Genomic DNA, 18,994 nt, shown 5'->3' with positions numbered 1-18,994 from the left:
CTTTTTATTTGATTGTGCCTGTGAGTCCGGCGGGGGAGAATGTTGATGTGTTTGTTGGCGCGCGCGTGTGCGTTTCTTTCCATTGGTTTCATTTGGTTAACGTTATTGGGCGCACAAGAAAACAAAAGAAAACTGTAATGACCCTGCAGCTGTTCCAATGTAAATGTGCCTTTCTCCTTTGTGCACTTTCGCCGCTCTGAAGTCTGAGCTCGGTGTGCCCGGCCATGTGCGCTGTTCTCGCACGGACCTCGCGAGTGCCTGCATGTGGGTGTGTTTGTGCTGTGGGGCGTATTCGTCGCATGGGTGCGCGTACCGCACCGTGACGGCCGTACCGTAAATTCGTGGGACGAATACACGTACCGTTACACCCCTAATTGTACCCATTCTGCAATCTGTTAAATAACGTTTACATCCATTCATTCTGCTAGCATTAACGTTACTACGCTGCTAGCCACAATGCTATAATGGCATATCCCAATCACGTTAGCACATAAGCTAACAAAATCTGCGATATTTTTGTGAGACTAAACTCCACTCTTGGTGGTCAATTGTGTTGATGTTAGTTTTGTTTCATCAACAAATCATCAACAAATGAGGCAGAACACAGTGAATGTATCCGTTTTTGTTTATTGCACACTGAAAGATAAATGCTAAGTTGCTAAATGGCTCATGCGAGGTATTTAAAGATGGTGACTGTTGTTTTTTTAGCAGGAAGTGTAGTGACGGGATCAACCTTTTCTGATTGGTTGAAAATGGCCTTCATGTTTGAACTACATCGCCACCTACTGCTTTGACATTGTACATATATAGTAGACGAGACAAAACGACGTCTAACTTAACTCTAACTTGCCTGCCAATACGCAGCATTCTGAAAAGCGAAATGAAATGAAATGGCCCTAATGTAACCGCAGCCTAATAGTCACTTTAAACTGTAACCTACAGAATAGATGACAGTGGTGGTATCTTTGGTGGAATGTCTCTTTAACTTGTACCTACTCAGCTTGATATGGTGTATATTTGTAAATTGTTGCTGCTGCTAAACTGTATTGCACATTGCATTTTACCCACAGCTAATTATTGCACATTGCTCATTACATACTTTTCTAGTTGGAACTGTACATAGCCTTTTTGTTATTTAAATTTGATATAGTATAATATCTACATTGTGTTATCTGCACTGCACACTTATTTAGAACTGTATATAGTCATCTTGCTGTTATTTTATTTGTATTCTATGCAAATTTTATTTTATTTATATTGGATGCTGCTATGGTCGAGGAACCACAACAAAGTGAATTTCGCTCTTTTTGCTGTAAGGTACTGAACGACGTGACTATAATATAATCTGAATCTGAATATAAACAATATAGTAGTGAAAATGGGAAGAGGGATTTCTGTTGTTAAAAGATGTGCTCATTTGTATTCCCGGTGGCTTGTCAGACTGGCAATGTTTTTTTATTTTATTTATTTGTATATTATATTATTTTGTTGCCCGCAGTCAGGCCACTGAACTCCGAAGCAGGCCAGGTCGGTATATATGTTTCTATTTGCGCATATATAAGTTCAGGCAGGAATGAGTTAACTTGTTATTCACAACCCAGTGCGATGCAGTGCGCCTGCACAGGCCTCGCCAGTCGCCAATCTCAAACAAGCCTATTAATTTAAATCGTGATGAGATCAACTGCCGAAACCCGGGAGATATGAACGTTTTGGATATCTCTAGAATGGGTGAAGACGAATGTCGGACTAAAATTGAAAGAATGAGACGAAAGCGGGGCGCAATCAGAGGTGTTATTACGTTTTGAATCAGATGGACATTGAAATTGACGTGGAAACTCCGGATATCACTTGATCACTTTATTGGATGTACTGAGTTAAGACAGTTTGTTGGAACCTGACCGTGAAATAGAACAGCTATAAGTCTGATGGATGATTTGGATGCTGATATTGAAGCCGCGAGATGTAAGGAGCGCGTCATTATGTTGAACTGACGGCAGCAGCACGAGGGTGAGTACTAGATCAGAGAGCGCCAGTGAAGTAGAGAAATGTAATGAAACGTGCACCGGTAAACTTCTATAAAGGACACTTTCGTATTATAACCCGACATTTGGACAATCCATTATTTGGAAAGTAGTTATTCTACACTTTGGTGTAGTGTATACAACTTGTATGGTCCGTTTTGTGACAGCGTCGCTGTCCATGGTGCTGAAGCCAGGTCGCATTTATACTGATATATTGCAAATGTTATTGCCGTCATCTTGGCTAGGTCTCCCTTGCAAAAGAGATCTTGTATCTCAATGGGACGTCCTGGTTAAATAAAGGTTAAATAAAAAAAGAAATACAAAACGCAGTTTTTCCCCCGGGGGGGGGGGGTCCTGGCCTGGCCTGCCCGAGTAAAATTCCCGGTAGAAATGATGGTCCCAGTCCGCGACTGGTGTGTACGTAAATAAAAATGTATGTGTCTGATAAAGAGATGGGGATATACGTAGATGAAAAGGTATGCGTCTGATATGGATATATTATTAGAAGATCGTATAATTGGTTGATATGAACATAGATAATGTATGTAATAGCTAAATAGTATATTATGCTGTATTGTATTATGAATTAATTATGAGTAGGTATTAGGGATGTCCGATATTATCGGCCGATATTGGCATTAAAATGTGATATCGGAAAATATCGGTATCGGTTTTCAAATCTTTTTAATTCTATAACCTATATTTACCCAGGCAAGCAAGTAAGAACAAATTCTGATTTGATTTATTGTCAAAAGTATGCATAATGTTGTGTTAATTCCACAACAAGAGATATGTAATGTTAATTACCTGAAATGATTCCGTTTTTTGGGGGGGGAAACCCTGCATATATCGGTTGATATCGGTATCGGAAATTAAGAGTTGGACAATATCGGTATATCGGTAAAAAAGCCAATAGTAGGTATTGTTGTATTATGAATTGATTAGGAGTATGTATTGTTGTATTGTATTATGAATTTGATAAGGAGTATTTATTGTTGTTTTAATTGTCTGTATGCCATGTGAATGGTGTGAGTGTATAAAGTCTGTAACTGTATTTTACGTGTTATGGACCCCAGGAAGAATACTGCTGTGGCTAATGGGGATCCAAATAAACTTAGGGGGTTTTCACACTAGCCATTCGGGGTCGAATCAGAGCGCGATCGCACCAAAATAGAGTGTGATGAGAACGCTCCCCCCCGTCACCGGGGACGCTGATTCGGTCCAAGACGGGACCGCTGGAATAGGTGGTCTCGGGTGTGCGCCAGTGTCCCTGACGACGGAGCGGGGCGTGGTGTGCAAGCAAAACCTGTAATGCTTTCATGCTTGCTTGAATTTTGGGCAGATAAAAACATACAGCAACAACTGAACAATACCCACAAAAACTATATTTATGGGCAATTTGGCGAGTTCAGACCTCAACCAAACAAGCATGTTGAGCCTCACGGCTCAGTGGATGATGAAAACTTCGAGATGAAGCCGCGTTACAAGCCCAAGATTTCCCTGGCTCGCATTAGGCCTGGCAATTTCTTTGCCATTGCTATGTCTATACATTGGTTTCTTGTTCGAATGCATTTATTTCTATAGACTGATGTAAAAAATGGAGCCTCTAATAATTGCCCAAAACGTAAGCTGTAAAAGATAAGCTAAAACGCGTACTAAGCCACTTATTCTGAGATGATAATTCATGTATCTGGATAACCTTGAATGCACAGATTTTTTCGAGGCAGGTAGCGTTATTTCAGGAACATTTTATTCTATAGTCTAGTGTAGTTTTCATCCACGAAAAATGGAGGCTGTAATAATTGTTATTGCTCGAGAGTCTCTATGAATAATAATAATTAGAGCCTCCATTTTTCGTGGATGAAAACTACACCAGACTAGATATCAATTTCCCCGAAATAACGCTACCTGCCTCGACAAAATCCGTTCATTGGTTATCCAGATACAGATGAATTAGCATCTTAGAATAACAAATAACGCGTGGGACCAGCACGTCTTTCGTTGGATTGGCACGTCTAATAATGCTGTTATTAGAAAATGTGCGTGCAAGGGTACAACAGATCAGTCAACAATGTCGAGCTAAAAAGTGAAGAAGATGAGGCTTCAATATCTTTTCCGTGGTTTGATGCAGTGGACGGCATAATCGGCCAAAACCAACCAGTGATCCCTCCGTTGTCCACAGTAATGTGACCGGTCAGCCCGTCCAAAGCAAGGGAGCCCGACGTTGTGACTAGTTGTGTTCAGCAGGGACTTAGCGAGCAAGTATATATGCATATTATCTTTTACGTTGTTCGTTATGTTTTGTCTGTAATCTATGTGGTTAGCGCGTGGCATGGCCATAATGTTTTTAAGTGTAGGAAAAGTATCCAAAATCCCGCCTGTATCTAACCCATCGTGTAGGTTTAGCTGGTACATTACTTCCCGAGGTACAGCGAAACTGTCCTGTGTAACTGTTTTGGTTAATTCAGAAATATATAGACTATAGAGAGTAGCTCTCCTCAATTGTGCCTGGGAGCGAACCAAGACTGCAGTGTGTACGCAAACCAGAGGGGGGAGAGGGAGGTTTGCACTCAAGGGCGGAGCGAGCAGCCGTTCCTAATGAGAAGACACCCTTAAACTTAAACAGTAGATTAGAAATATTCTAGCAAGTATACACAAGTATACATTTGTAAATCACACCAATATAGAATGAAAACATCAACAGTTGCAAATAAATACGTTGAATATATACTCATCATGAAAGACGGACAGACATAGGTCTTTTGACAATAGCTACTTCTGACATGCAACCATAGTGTGTACATACCAGGGATCAACCACTTGCTCTTATCTCTTGAGAGACGGTCCGCATGAAGACACTTTGGATAGAGGGGGTCCTCGTGTTTATGGACATTATGCATGTGGTTGAGGACTGACATCCACTTTGCCACCTTCTCAGGGCCCGTCTTGGAGGAGGATGCAGTCCAGTAGAGGTGGTTCGTTATGGCTTGACGCCACTTCTTGATCACCATACAGTCCTTATCCTGGGCCACCTGGTCCACCTTCTTAGACAACCCTTGTAATAGAATTTTGAATGGAGTGTTATGCAGAACATAACAGTTATCATCCACTCTATTACATAATTGATTTACTTACCAAGCTATATATTTTTTGTTTACACAGCTTAATTTTAGACCTTTGATATCATGAACATTTAAACAGGATAACAACAGCATAAGAGATTGAATGCGTGGTACCTTTCAACATAGTGTCATACCTTTCGCCAGATGCCAGACATCATAGAACTGATTGATGCCCAGTTCTCTCAGGAACCTTTGAATCTGGGGGTGGCGGTCTGTGACGATAGAGTCCAATGTCACACCACTGTCCTTCAGAAGAGCTAGGCTTCGCTTCAGTCCTTCTTTCTCCATGTGGGAACTCCCACCGACCTCATTGCTCTGTTGACGTAGAAGAGGCAAGAGAAAGACTAAATTAAATAGTCCAAGTGCTCCTTTTCCAAATAGTCACTTGTGTTCAAACACTTCATTCCCTCCACAGACCAACCCCCCCCCCCCCCCCCCCCCCCCCCCCATCCCTTCCGGAGACAAACGTCTCACACCTCCAGCGATTTAAGATTCGCTCTTGAATCTTGAATCGCTGGAGGTGTGAGACGTTTGTGTTTGAGCACAATGGAGTGTGATGCATTGAATCGTTACAATGCTATACAACATATTACAATAATCTGTAGGTAGTAGTATATTCACCTGCACTAGCTGGATGTCTATGACAGTGTTGGAGTCGAGGTCCATGACGGAGTAGCTCCCGTACTTGGCGCAGTGGCCTGTGGACATAAAGGAGTACACTTATAAGGAAAATGGTCAAATATGGCTTCAGGGGGGTTGTGTCAGATTGGCTTGAAAGCTACATAAAAAAACAGAAAATTGTACAACTTGGGCCCAGGAGTTCAAAATTGTAATCCCTATTGATTGATTGACCATTTTAATTAACAGATTGCAGAATGGGTACAGTACAGTACAGCTCAATACACACAATTGTTAAGGGGATGCAGACCAGAGAAAGACTTTCGTCTTGTTTACATCAGGGTCCCCCATTTTCAATTCATAATAAGTTGAAATGAATGAATCCAAATCTGATCCGATCAGATAGGTATTAAAAGTTTTGAACTCCTGGGCCCTGGAGATTGCAAATTTAGATGTATGAAAATAATGTGTGGAATCCCTCAAGGCTCGGTTCTGGGACCCAAACTGTTTAATCTATATATTAATGATTTGTGCTGCGTGTCAAAAGTGTGTACTATTTGCTGATGATACTAACATGTTCTATACAGGGGAGGACATCCAGCAGCTTATGATGGTCTTAACAATAGAAATTAATAAATACAAACTCTGGTTTGATATAAATAAATTATCTTTAAATCTAAATAAAACTAAGGCGGCTGGGTGGCGTAGCGGAGATTGTGCTTGTCACCAATGCAAGAGACTCCGGTATCGAATCCCCGTCTCAGCATTGCCTTCGGCTTGGGCCGGCCGTTGTACTGGCTCATTTGGCAGAGTCAGCGGGTGGAAGTCTATCCTCTCTACAACCGACCAGTGGGGGGCATAGTCGAGCAACGTTCAAGACAGGGGAGAATTGGATACACGAAAATTGGGATGGGAGAAAAAAAATTGAAAGGGATAAAAAGTGGATACAAAAAAATCTAAATAAAACTAAATTGATGGGTGTTTGGAAACCGCCAGATAAAAACAGACATTCAGTTGATAATAGATAATAATAGAATAGAAAGAGTAAATGAAAATAAATTCCTGGGAGTGATTTTATACCATAAACTCTGCTGGAAACCCCATATAGAATATGTGAGGGCTAAGATGGCAAAGAGCATCTCAATTATTAGTAAGGTGAGACATGTACTCAATCCCAACTCATTGCGTCACTCTGTACTGCTGTGCAAAGATCTTGCCTTACCTGCATTACTGCACAGAGGTATGGGGTAACACATACAAAACAACCATAAATACATTGACTATGCTACAAAAAAAGAGCAATAAGAGTAATAAACAATGCAGGATATTGGGACCACACACACTGTTTCTACAATCACACATTTTGAAGTTCATTGATATGGTAAACTTTAAAACTCTGCAAGTTATGTACAAAGCAAGAAATAATCAATTACCGGTAGGGGTGTAACGATTCGACCTCACAACGATTCGATTACGATTCTTCAGGCAACGATTCAATGAATCATGAAATCTCTTCATTTGACCACGATTCGATTAGATAAATATTCTATACATTTTCTATCAGTTAATTCCCCAACAAATTTTGAATACACAAATGTGGCTGGGAGAACTGATTAACTCAGCATGAATAGACTATAGGTCAATAAAAACAATACACACATGTGTATCTCCTCTTACGGAGCCACCCTGTGGAATGGGCTAGACTCAGGATGAACTCAAATATTGTGAAAACATAAATCAATTAAAATCTAGAATAAATAAAATCTATTTTCGAGGTACAGAAGGGAAGAGCTTTAATTGCATATTAATAAAAAAATATGTATGATACTGTATTGTACATTATATCATATTACATTATATAATAATATTATAATTAATTTGTATATTATATTGAACTATATTTACAGTATATACTATTATATTATGGTACTATTATATTGTATATATCATGTACTATATATCTCATATCACATTATATATGTGTTGTATACACTATTATGTACTATATACTATTATATACTGCAGTTATACTATACTGTAAAGTGTACTGTAATAAGTACTATATGTGTGTACTGTAATGTGTACTATATGTATGTACTATGTATGTATGCATGCATGTACATTTAAAAAAATAAAAACGAAACGCAAGTCTTCAGGGGTAGGGCCCGACAAGCCTAGTGCTTCTCCCTAGCCCTTTTCGGACAATGCTGCAATAGCAGCTGGTAAAACGTTGGCGATTTATGGAATGGCCGTTGTTATGTGTCCAAAGCCCGAAATAAAAAATAACTGAACTGAACTGAGTATAATAACAATTTCATCAATGTAGTGCAATACTCTAAATTAAATCATAAAGTAGAAATCTAACATTGGGGAGCTGTTTGATACTCATCAATTGATGCCCATTATTAACTGGAAATGCTTCTAACCTGGGGAGTCTGCACGCATGTCGCCTCCAATGATGACCTTCTCCTTCTGGCTCAAAGTCGCAAGCTTCACCTCCTGTTCCGTCTTCCATTTACTAATAATGGCAGGTTCCAAGTACATCCCGGCGTGTTTCCGAAACGCGCTGTACTTCATCGTCTTGACGCGGAATGCATTGAGAACCTAATATTTTTTAAGACAAGAAAAGAATAAATTAATAACGCTTTGTTAATATGCATGTGTGAAACACAAACAAAATGGAAACATAATGGATACATGACTTATGCAATCAAATACCTTCTCCATTTGGGTGAAAGATGACCCAGTGAAATACACAGCAGCAGAAAGTTGAAGGTTCCCTGCAGGGGTGCTTCCAATCAGTGGCTGACTCCTCCACTTTCTGCTAAACTGGCAATGGGGGCACCGCTGACTGACAGCCAAGAAGGTCCCTCGCGTCGTCTTCTGGACATCACATGCAGCACTGCACACCGGACACCTTTGGAATAGCTGGAGGAGACAGTCTTCGTATACGATGTATTTAGGTACATCGTATATGGGGGGTGAGGCTTGCCTGCTCAAGGGATATGAGCGTAAGAAGAAGAAGAAGAAAAAGGGAAAAGAGAAACACAATGCCATAAATAAATGACTTTATCTACATCAGAACTGGCACATCTATTCAGCTTTACTATTTACCGGCCATAACCATTAAACAGCTTTGGAGATTTCCCAAGAACTTACGATAGAATCGTGGACTCGGTCATCACTGAGTCAGGGTTGTACGTGGAGTCATGAGGCTCAGGGACCTCAAAGGAGCCTTCATCATCATCTTCATCCTCCTCCTCCAGCCGTGGTCTTTTACTGGGTCGAAAGGCCTTCAGGGGTGTTGCGGTGAAGGGTGAAGGTTCATTGGACCAGTAGCCTGCGGTTCCAACTCCAACAGCCACAGACTCCACTTTTACCTGAACAGCTATTTAGAAAACAGTTTAATCAAAGAAGGCAAGAAGGCAGACTTTATTCCAAACTGTACAGATTGCTATAGATTCAAGATTGTTTATAGTCATGTGCAGTTAAACAGGCAGTTTGACATACAATGAAAATCTTACTTTGCTAGTCCGCCCTTCACAGAAAATCACACAATACATTTTTAACTATTTAAATTCAAGCGAGTGCTAAAAAATAAGGTAAAAATAGATGAATATAATAGGCAGTGAGTAACATTGCACGTTCCGATTCAGTGTTTTTAGTGATTCTTTAGTGATTCATAGTTCGGGGGAAGGGTGACAGTGAGGTCACAGCAGCAGTCAGGTCAGAGTGTCTGGCTGGCACAAAAGTGTGTGTTTGGGGGGGGTAGGTGGGGCCTAAAAGGCTGGTGGGTAGAAACTGTTTGTCAGTCTCGTAGTCCTGGCTTTCATACTCCTGTATCGCCTGCCTGATGGCAGGAGGTTGAATAGTCTGTGCTAGGGGGTGTGTATTGATAGATTACAGTAGATTGATATCTAAACAAAGGCTATTATAGCTGCCAAAACTACATGTGTGCATTACATGGCTTGGGAAAAGCATCAACTGACAAAGGACTCTGCAGACTTCAATGCATATAAACAAATACGGAACTTATGTACAACTAAAACAAGAAATGCTAAATCCAACTATTTCAAAGATTGTTTAAGCAATGATTTTAGCAATCCAAAACTGTTTTGGAAGAGAATCAACAGTATAACTAAGAAGTCAACTATAAGTCTCACTCATATAAGAATTAATAATGAAGTTGTCAATTAGGGATGTCCGATATTATCGGCCGATATTGGCATTAAAACGTAATATCGGAAATTATCGGTATCGGTTTAAAAAAATATATATATATATATATATATTTTTTACATTTATTTAACCTTTATTTACCCAGGCAAGCAAGTAAGAACAAATTCTTATTTTATTTATTGTGTTAATTCCACTACAATAGATATGTAATGTTGGTGCGGCCGGGTAGCACAGCGGACTAAGCATCTGTCTACCACTGCAGAGACAGTGGTATCAAATCCGGCTGCCAGCGGTGCCGGTCGTCATACTGGCACAATTGGCAGTGTCAGGGGGAGGGAAGCCGGTGGGTGGTAATCTGGTCGTTGTAAACAGCGACTCCTACAGGTCAGTCAGGGCGCCTGCACAGCGAGGGAGGGAAATGGTGAAGGTAGTGTGACCTCCCACGCGTTACACTTCACCAATGAGAGTCCCCGCTGCCAGGTGAAAAGAGGCTGCTGGCTGTCTCCTATGTATCGGAGGAAGCATGTGATAGACTTCAGGGCTCCCTAGACCGACCAGTGGGGGGCACATGTGCGCAACGACCAGGAAGGGGAGGGGGGAATTGGCATGAGCGACTAAATTGGGATGAGGAAAATACAGAAAAATAGGAAAAAAAGTAGATAAAAGAAAAGAGATATGTAATGTTAATTACCTGAAATTATTCAGTTTTTTTTGGGGGTATATCAGTATAAAAGCCAATATCAAACATACCTATTGTCAATGATCCCTCATCAATTGCACTTGCCTTTAATCACCACTTTAATTCTGTCAAATTTAATGACTCTTCCTACTCTGATGTGCCTCTTAATACCAGATGTAACAGCTCCTTTTCCTTTAGAAGTATTCGTCCACTTGATGTTCAGAAGGTCATTGATGAATTAAGATTGGGTACTAGCTGTGGTTCAGATGGTATGGAGATCAAGTTCATCAAACTTGCCTCTCATGTTTTATCATATCCTTTGTCTGACTTATTTAATCTATCTTTAACAACTAATGAAACTCCATTAAGCTGGAAATGTGCCAAAGTCATTCCATTGCATAAAGGTTGTGATCCTTCTGATCTCAATAATTATCGACCAATTTCAATTAATAATTTTTTATCAATTATCCCAATATGTTAATGAATCTCATATTTTATTCCCATGCCAATCTGGTTTCAGACCTTACTACTCCACAACTACAGCCCTTCTGAAATTGACCAATGATGTTCACTCATCAATGGACAATAACATGGTCACTGGTGCAATATTTATAGATCTTACAAAGGCCTTTGATTTGGTTGACCATTATCTTATAACAAACTGTGTGCTATTGGTGTCTCTAATCCTTCTTTACTTTGGTTCAACTCATATCTCCACCACAGACACCAGTGTGTATCATATCAGGGTAAACAGTCTGACTTTTGATTATGGACATGGGTATTCCTCAAGGTTCATCTTTAGGACCATTATTGTTTTCTATATTTGTTAATGATCTCACCCAGATACCATCTTAGTGTCACTCAATTATACACTAGCGATAGTGATTTATTCCTCCAAGTCTGATATCCAACAAATTCAGTATGCTTTACAGACTAATTTTGATGCTGTTCAGAAATGGTTAGCTATTAATAAACTTTTTTAAATAAGAAGAAGTCCTATAGTATGCCGTTTGGTACTAGATCAAATTTGTTGCAAATATCAAATAATTTGTCGATTACGTTTTTAGATGGCGCTCCTCTTGAGAATGTCGATGAATATAAGTACCTGGGTCGTTGGCTTGATTCTCAACTCACTTTCAAGTCACATATTGATGCTGTGATAAAGAAAACAAATTGTAGCCTAAGCATATTGTATCATATTAACTGTTTTTCGCTCCAAGTTAGAAAAAGAATCATTACACAGCTGGTACTTCCAATAGTGGACTACATTTACATTTAGTAATTTAGCTGACGCTTTTATCCAAAGCGACTTACAAGTTCTGTACGACAAGTCATCAGGAAGGGCACAACTCTTATCAGCTGAGTAACACTGTACATCAAAGTGTTGAGTGCTACAGTGTAGGTTAGTTTATAAGGACAAGTGCATGACAGGTTAGTTGGGGTTAGATTATTATATATTTTTTTTATTTCAGATAATGGTTGAAGAAGTGCGTCTTTAGTCGACGGCGAAAGATTGGACGGATTTCGGCTGTCCTAACTGGGGTGGGTAGTTCATTCCACCATTGTGGGGCAAGGACTGAGAAAAGGCAGGTTCTCCTTGATGACCCTCCCGGAGCTTGGATAGGAGTGGGTCTGAGATGGCCAGAAGATGCAGAGCGTAGGGGTCTTGAGGGTGTGTAGTTAGAGACCATTGACCGGAGGTAGGCGGGAGTGGTTCCCTTTGCCGCACGGTATGCTAGGTCGAGGGCCTTGAAGCGGATTCGTGCAGCAATGGGAGACAGTGCAGGTCCCTAAGAGGTGGGGTGACATGGGCTGACTTCGGTAGGTTTGAGATCAGGCGGGCCGCTGCGTTCTGAATGAGTTGAAGAGGCTTGGTGGCAGTGGCCGGGAGGCCAGCGAGCAGTGCGTTGCAGTAGTCGAGGCGGCAGATGACTGTTGATTGGACGAGGAGTTGGGTGGCTTCTTTTGTCAGGAAGGGGTGGATCCTTCTGACGTTGCTCAGGAGGAATCTGCAGGTTCTGGTTGTCGCTGCGATGGGAGCGGAGAAGTTCAACTGGTCGTCGAGGACAACACCAAGGTTCTTGGCGGTCGGGGACGCGGTCACAGCTGCATTCTCGACTGTGATGGAAAGGTCGGTCAGGGGGGAGGATTTGGCCAGTAGGACTACCCAGATATAATCTATCAGAACACCACACTATCAAACCGCCGTCCTTTAAATGTCACTTATAATAGTGTTTGCAGATTTGTATTGAGGTGTCCTTATAGAACCCATCACCGTCTGTTTGAGTCATTAAACTGGCTTTCCCCTCAATTCAGAAGACATTTTCATTGGTTGCTTTTTGTTTACAAATGTATTTACTTTAATTATCCCCCCTATCTAAAGCAGTTCCTAATTCCATATAGTTCAACTTATAATTTAAGACCCACGGATCATCCTTTCTTTATCATACCTCGAACCACCAAAGTTATTGGTCGACTTGCCTTTAAATATAAAGCTCCAGCTGATTGGAACAAACTGCCTAGCTCACTTCTTACTGGTTATTTAAGATATCTTTGTTTGCTCATCTGCAGACTACTTGCACTTGTTACTGATTTACTGTGTTAGGGTTTACATGTTTACAGATCAAACTGTAATTTTGTATGTACACTTATATGGGAACATATATATATTGACGATCCTCTTGGGCGGAATCAGTGTGGACTGTGGGGGTGAGCGTCTGTCAGTGTATAAGTGTATTTTGTTTTGTTATGTATTGTATGTTTTGTATTTTATGTTAAGGACCCCCTCGAAAACGAGATAGCATATCTCAAGGGGTTTATCCTTAAAATAAATTTCAAATTTCAAAATGTGCAATAGCTACAGAATTGACATTCTAAGCAACACATCACAGCACTAATAAATTGCTAATTGATAAGACATTTTGCAAACCTCGACTTTTGACATTATTCCGAAGAGTGTCCTTCGAGAGCTGGGTGCCAAAAGATCTCCTCTTTGGGGGGTCAGTCAGGCAACCTATGTCCCGGGAAGCTGGGCGCTCCAAAGGCCTGGCCAGATGGCCTGTGGGTATAAAAGGTTTGTCAGTCTCGTAGTCCTGGCTTTCATACTCCTGTATCGTCTGCCTGATGGCAGGAGGTTGAAGAGTCTGTGCTGGGGGTGTGTACTGATAGATTACAGTAGATTGATATCTAAAGGCTATTATAGCTGCCAAAATTACATGTGCAATATCTGCACTAACTGGAATACATAAATTGCTAATTGATGAGAAATTTTACAAACCTCGACTTTTGACAGGATTCCGAAAAGTTTCCATCGAGAGCTGGGTGCCAACAGATCTCCTCTTTGGGGGGTCAGTCCTCTTGTGGGACCGGGAAGGTGGGCCCTAAGAACAAATTATAATCAGTCAGGGGATGCAGCAAATACTTTGCTATCTTCATTTCATTGTAAAATCAAGGTGAAGTCTACAGAAGAACATTGACAACTTAGATAATTAACGTTACCTAGCTAGCTATGTGATTGTGCAAAACAATGTTTTTTGCGCGAAAATACACACACTAACCCAACTCTCGTCCCAATCATCACTGTCATCAGTCTCAGAACAGTCTGAAGAGAGAAGCTGGTCATCACTAATTGGTTCTAAATCACCATCTGGATCTAAGTTACTGGCTGGTTCTGATACTCCACAGTCCTCTCCATCAGGTTCTGTTTCCATCTGTTCAGTTGAGGTGCTGGGTAAAGAGTAAGCTTCTCCGTTTTCCTCTCCAGTATGACTTCTTGTCATGTGGGCCTTCACATATGATTTTAAACTGAACCGTTTTCCACAAACTGAACAACTAAATGGTTTCTCTCCAGTATGACTTCTCATGTGTGTCTTCAGACGACAATGGTAATTAAATACTTTTCCACAATCACTGCAAATAAATTGTTTCAAGGTGTGACTGGATGATTTGAATTCCTGGGATGATTCCGAAGATGTATTTAAGGTCCTGCTGTTAGACAAATGGTTACTGGCTGGTTCCGATACTCCACAGTCCTCTCCATCAGGCTCTGTTTTTATCTGTCGAGTTGAGGTGCTGCGTAAAGAGTAAGCTTCTCTGTTTTTCTCCCTCTGGGTTTGAAGAGGCTGGAAGGACAGAGCGTTCTCTTGACCATCTTCACATTTCACTGGGTCTACTGTGATCTTGGAGAGATCAGTTTCTTCCGGTTCCTCTTTAATCTGTAGGAGCTCTGGGTCCTGGGTTTGGCTGAGCAGTGAGGACAGAGTATTCTCTCCACCATGTTCATATTTCACAGGGTGTAAGGTCATCTTGGAGCCATCAGCCTCCTCTGGATCCTCCTGGCTCAGACTGGGGCTCCTCTCCTGCTGCTCAGGGGGAACCTCCTCTTCACACACAGAGAGCTGTGGGGGGTCTGCAGGGAGGGAAAAAAATAATATGAACAACAAACATAAAGATGCAGTAGATAACTTTATCATTAAGGGAAACTCTGCAACCGAGAGTAAAACATCCTATAAATTGTCTACACAATAGGTTTAGGTTTACTTTATTTGTTCAAGGGGGACAGTGTACATTAATAAAACATTTTACAGATGTAAATGCACCCAATTTTAGCCAAAAGACTAATTTCCATTGGCAGTCCCCCTGCCAGAAGGTACAGGCTAAAATCCTGTGTAAAAAAAGAGTTAGCAATAAAAACAGAATAAAATCAAATCAGAATAAAATCAAGATAAATAACATTAGAATAAAAACACAACAAAAGCACATAGACATAGTAGGGATACAGGTCACAATACAGTCATGGACACAAGGACGGAGCACATCATGACATATTAAGAGACCCAGACATAGACAGACGCACCATATCCACATACACACACAGACACCTCAGTGTTGACAGTTCTGGTTTTCAATGAGCCATTCCCTAACCCTGCACTTGAATGAAGGTATGATGTGGACACTCTAATTCAGGGGTGTCAAACTGATTTTCACAGAGGGCCACATCAGCATTATGGTTGCCCTCAAAGGGACAAAGACCGTATAAATGTTAATGTAATGTAAAATAAATGTAGCTACACATTTACATATTGTTAAACATGGTGTTTCTGTATTTATTACTTATTCAAGTTATACATATTGCATGTTCATTTGCATAAATGTAAAAATATATGTTAGCTTATGTTTTTTTTTTTTTTTTTTTTTTTATCTTTCTTCCCCTCCTTTTTCCCGATTTTTCTCCCATCCCACCCTTCCTGGTTGTTGCGTACTTTCCCCTACTGTTGGTCCGGGAGACCGGAGACTGTCACATGCTTTCCTCCGACGCATGTGCAGCTTGGGGCAGGCCAACCTGGCCGCGCAGGTTCTCACTGGGGAGAGTGTAGCGTGTGGGAGGCCACACTATCTCTCCTCAGTTCCAACCCTCGCTGAGCAGGCGCCCCGACCGAACTGTAGGGGTTGCTGTCCACAACGCCCAGGACCCACCCTTCAGCTTTTCCCACCCCCTGATACAGCCAATTGTATCAGTGTGAGAGGCCAGCCAAGCTGATAGCAACGCCGGGAGCTGGATTCGAACAGGCGAATCCTAGTGTCTCCCGGTGTTGGTGACAAACGTAATCTCCGTGCGCCACCTGCCCCCCCAGCTTATGTTATTTTAACAAATAATTTTAGTTTATCAGAACCCCATATTACTCCACCAATCAATGATCAAACCATTAAAGTAAATAACAAAGAAGAATATCATCAAATACAAGCTATGACATTAAGTTTGTTCAAAACCTTTTTGTCACAGTCAAGAGGGGCAGAACTAACAACTGTGAGCTGCAAAGAACACGTGGGACAGATGTAGCAGATGTTACAAAAACAAATGGCTGCACACAACCTTGCAGAGGCCATACATCCAACTAATGGAAGATAGTTTAATTAACTTTAATTAACAGATTGCAGAATGGGTACAGTACAGTACAGCTCAATACACACAATTGTTAAGGGGATGCAGACCAGAGAAAGACTTTCGACTTGTTTACATCAGGGTCCCCCATTTTCAATTCGTAATGAAATTGCTATTATGTGTCTGCATGAACACACAACTGTAACTGTACTCAAAAATAACAAAATAAGGGTTGTCTCAGTTCACAACTATATTGGTCAAGTTTTGGGTGGGACTTGTTTGCGTCCCTACAGCTTCTTATTCAATTGAGCGAGATGCTCGGTTATGTCACACAGCCAGTTTGCATCCGACAGTTCAGACAATATTTCTTCAACCCTTTGTTACCTATTCCGCCTGGATCTTTTTTGTATTTTGGGCTGTAAAATTGTCAAAGAATGTCTGAGGAGTGGCTTTTTTTTTTTTTTTGGCTTTTTTCCTTTGTTACCTCAGATGTTCAAGAATGTGTAATAACTAAGGCTGTCAAAGTTAAAGCTTTATTAACGCATTAACCCACAATTATTTTAACACTGCTATTTTTTAACCCAATTTTTTTTTTTTTTTTTTTAACCTGAGCTCTTGGGGGGCCACATCAAATGACGTGGCGGGCCGGATTTGGCCCGCGGGCCGTGAGTTTGACACCTATGCTCTAATTGTTTGAGGAATTGAGTTCCATTGGTGGGATGCTCTGTATGAGAAGACGGCCTGGCCAAATACACTTTTAAAAGGGATTGTACAGTCCACCCTTGCCGCACCTCTAGTGTTCTGCCACTTATTGTTTACTTATTTTTCACAACGTCACATATCTGCTCGTCATTACTCCTAACACACTGCCCACACTGTAAGCCAATAGCATGCAGACAAATCACAGGAGAAAATGTCCCCTCCTTTCAAAACGTAAGGTGAAACCAAGATGGTAAGATAGCTCCCAGTCACCCAGTGCCACTAGAGAAGAGGCAGTAGTGGCTGCATTTACATGGACAGTTTATTCCCCCTTTAATTCGGAATTAACGTTAAATCCTATTTAAAGTTATCATGTAAACATCTGAAAATACTTAATTCCGAATGAAAATGGCCATTCCGAAATAAAATCCATTCCGATGTAAGTGGCCGGTTTATTCCGTTTATCATTCCGAATTAAAGCTTTTTCTGTCCATGTACCCAGCTTTTCACGAATTTTTCGGAATTAGTTCCCCCCGGTCTTTCTGCGCATGATCGCGCATAGGCTACAGTACACATAGATGATCGCGAACAGGGGCACATATTGTTCCATAGCATACGCCTTCAGTTGATCATGACAAATCCTCTCTTACCTTGACGATTAAAAAGCCTCCATAATTTAGTAAATAAAGCTGTAGCTAGTATTGATGCTATACAAAATGCTATCCACATTAGCTACATAGCTAACCAACTAAATACAATGGTATCCTGAGGTAACGTTAAATACAACATTTGCTAGTCGAAATGACTGGACACACACAGGGACAAGTTAAACATCAATCAATTAATTTATTCCAACAGGTAGTTTGAGCTGCATGTGAGCCGCGGTCTCTCCTCTCCTTTGGAAACTAATGATGATGTTACGTTAGCTAGAAAAAGCACAGAACCGGCCGGCAAAAGTTAAGCTGCTAGCAACAGACACTATAATACTTCCGGTCGGGGGATTTCAAAATAAAAGAGAGACGTCTAAAAGCACCGGAAATACGTTTATTTTGTACATTATCTAACGTTAACACGAACCTAAACTAACTTTAGATTAGTTTAGGTTCGTGTAACGTTAGATATTGTAAAAAATAAACGTATTTACGGTGCTTTTAGACGTCGCTCTTTTATTTTGAAACCCCCCGCCCGGAAGTAAAAATTATGCTTATTTGTCTGCTTGTTATCAATGGGTTGGTTGAGAAGGGAAGTGTCATCTATCTAGGAACCTAGCTACATACGGGGTACAATGTTACATAGGCTGTGCGTCGATGTTGCAGAAGCATATAGAGTGTCTGCAACACCTTTGCTTTGTCGATGTTGTGGTGCAGTTGCTTTGAAGTTGCTGTAGCATGTAGAGGCCTTTAACGTTAGCAGAATAGACACACCGAGAGTCTGGTTAATGTTGTTTGGTACGCTAGCACAGTAGCTGAGAATACCGGTCGCAGCTGTTTGTTTACTTCCGGTAAACGTAATGACGTTAACATCCTGTTTACGTTTACCCAATCAGAAGCCTTCCCAGCCCCAAACCTTACAATGACAATGACCGATTAGACAGTGACTTTCATGTAAACACCTTGTCGGAATTAAGATTTGACATGTAAACTCGCATGATTTTTTTTTTTTACATCCGAATGATTTGATTCCGAAGTTATAATTCGGAATTAAAAGTCACCATGTAACCGCAGCCTGTCTCAGGCCTTGTCCAGACTAAAACGATTTTGATCTTTTTCGTTTTCATTTAAAAAAAGGTTTCCGT

At 40.9% G+C, this 18,994-nt stretch overlaps 1 protein-coding gene across 1 annotated transcript in view; it reads right to left on the bottom strand.

The window, feature by feature from the left end:
• LOC311235485 (uncharacterized protein) overlaps positions 1 to 18,994 on the bottom strand; it is a gene marked incomplete at its 5' end in the record, with an annotated part of 45,585 nt that overhangs the window by 10,649 nt on the left and 15,942 nt on the right. The window contains 9 exons of the mRNA XM_084322948.1: positions 4,828 to 5,076; positions 5,278 to 5,458; positions 5,765 to 5,841; positions 8,188 to 8,365; positions 8,480 to 8,753; positions 8,921 to 9,149; positions 13,549 to 13,677; positions 13,897 to 13,999; positions 14,177 to 15,027. Of these exons, the coding sequence (XP_084179074.1) occupies positions 4,828 to 5,076; positions 5,278 to 5,458; positions 5,765 to 5,841; positions 8,188 to 8,365; positions 8,480 to 8,753; positions 8,921 to 9,149; positions 13,549 to 13,677; positions 13,897 to 13,999; positions 14,177 to 15,027 (2,271 nt within the window). The remainder of the gene's footprint in view (positions 1 to 4,827; positions 5,077 to 5,277; positions 5,459 to 5,764; positions 5,842 to 8,187; positions 8,366 to 8,479; positions 8,754 to 8,920; positions 9,150 to 13,548; positions 13,678 to 13,896; positions 14,000 to 14,176; positions 15,028 to 18,994) is intronic.

Source organism: Notolepis coatsorum (assembly GCF_963971535.1).
Source record: "Notolepis coatsorum genome assembly, chromosome: 10".
In the NCBI taxonomy this organism is placed as follows: domain Eukaryota; kingdom Metazoa; phylum Chordata; class Actinopteri; order Aulopiformes; family Paralepididae; genus Notolepis; species Notolepis coatsorum.
The sequence above is the reverse complement of the archived record's forward strand: the minus strand, read 5'-3'. Positions and strand labels throughout refer to the sequence as shown.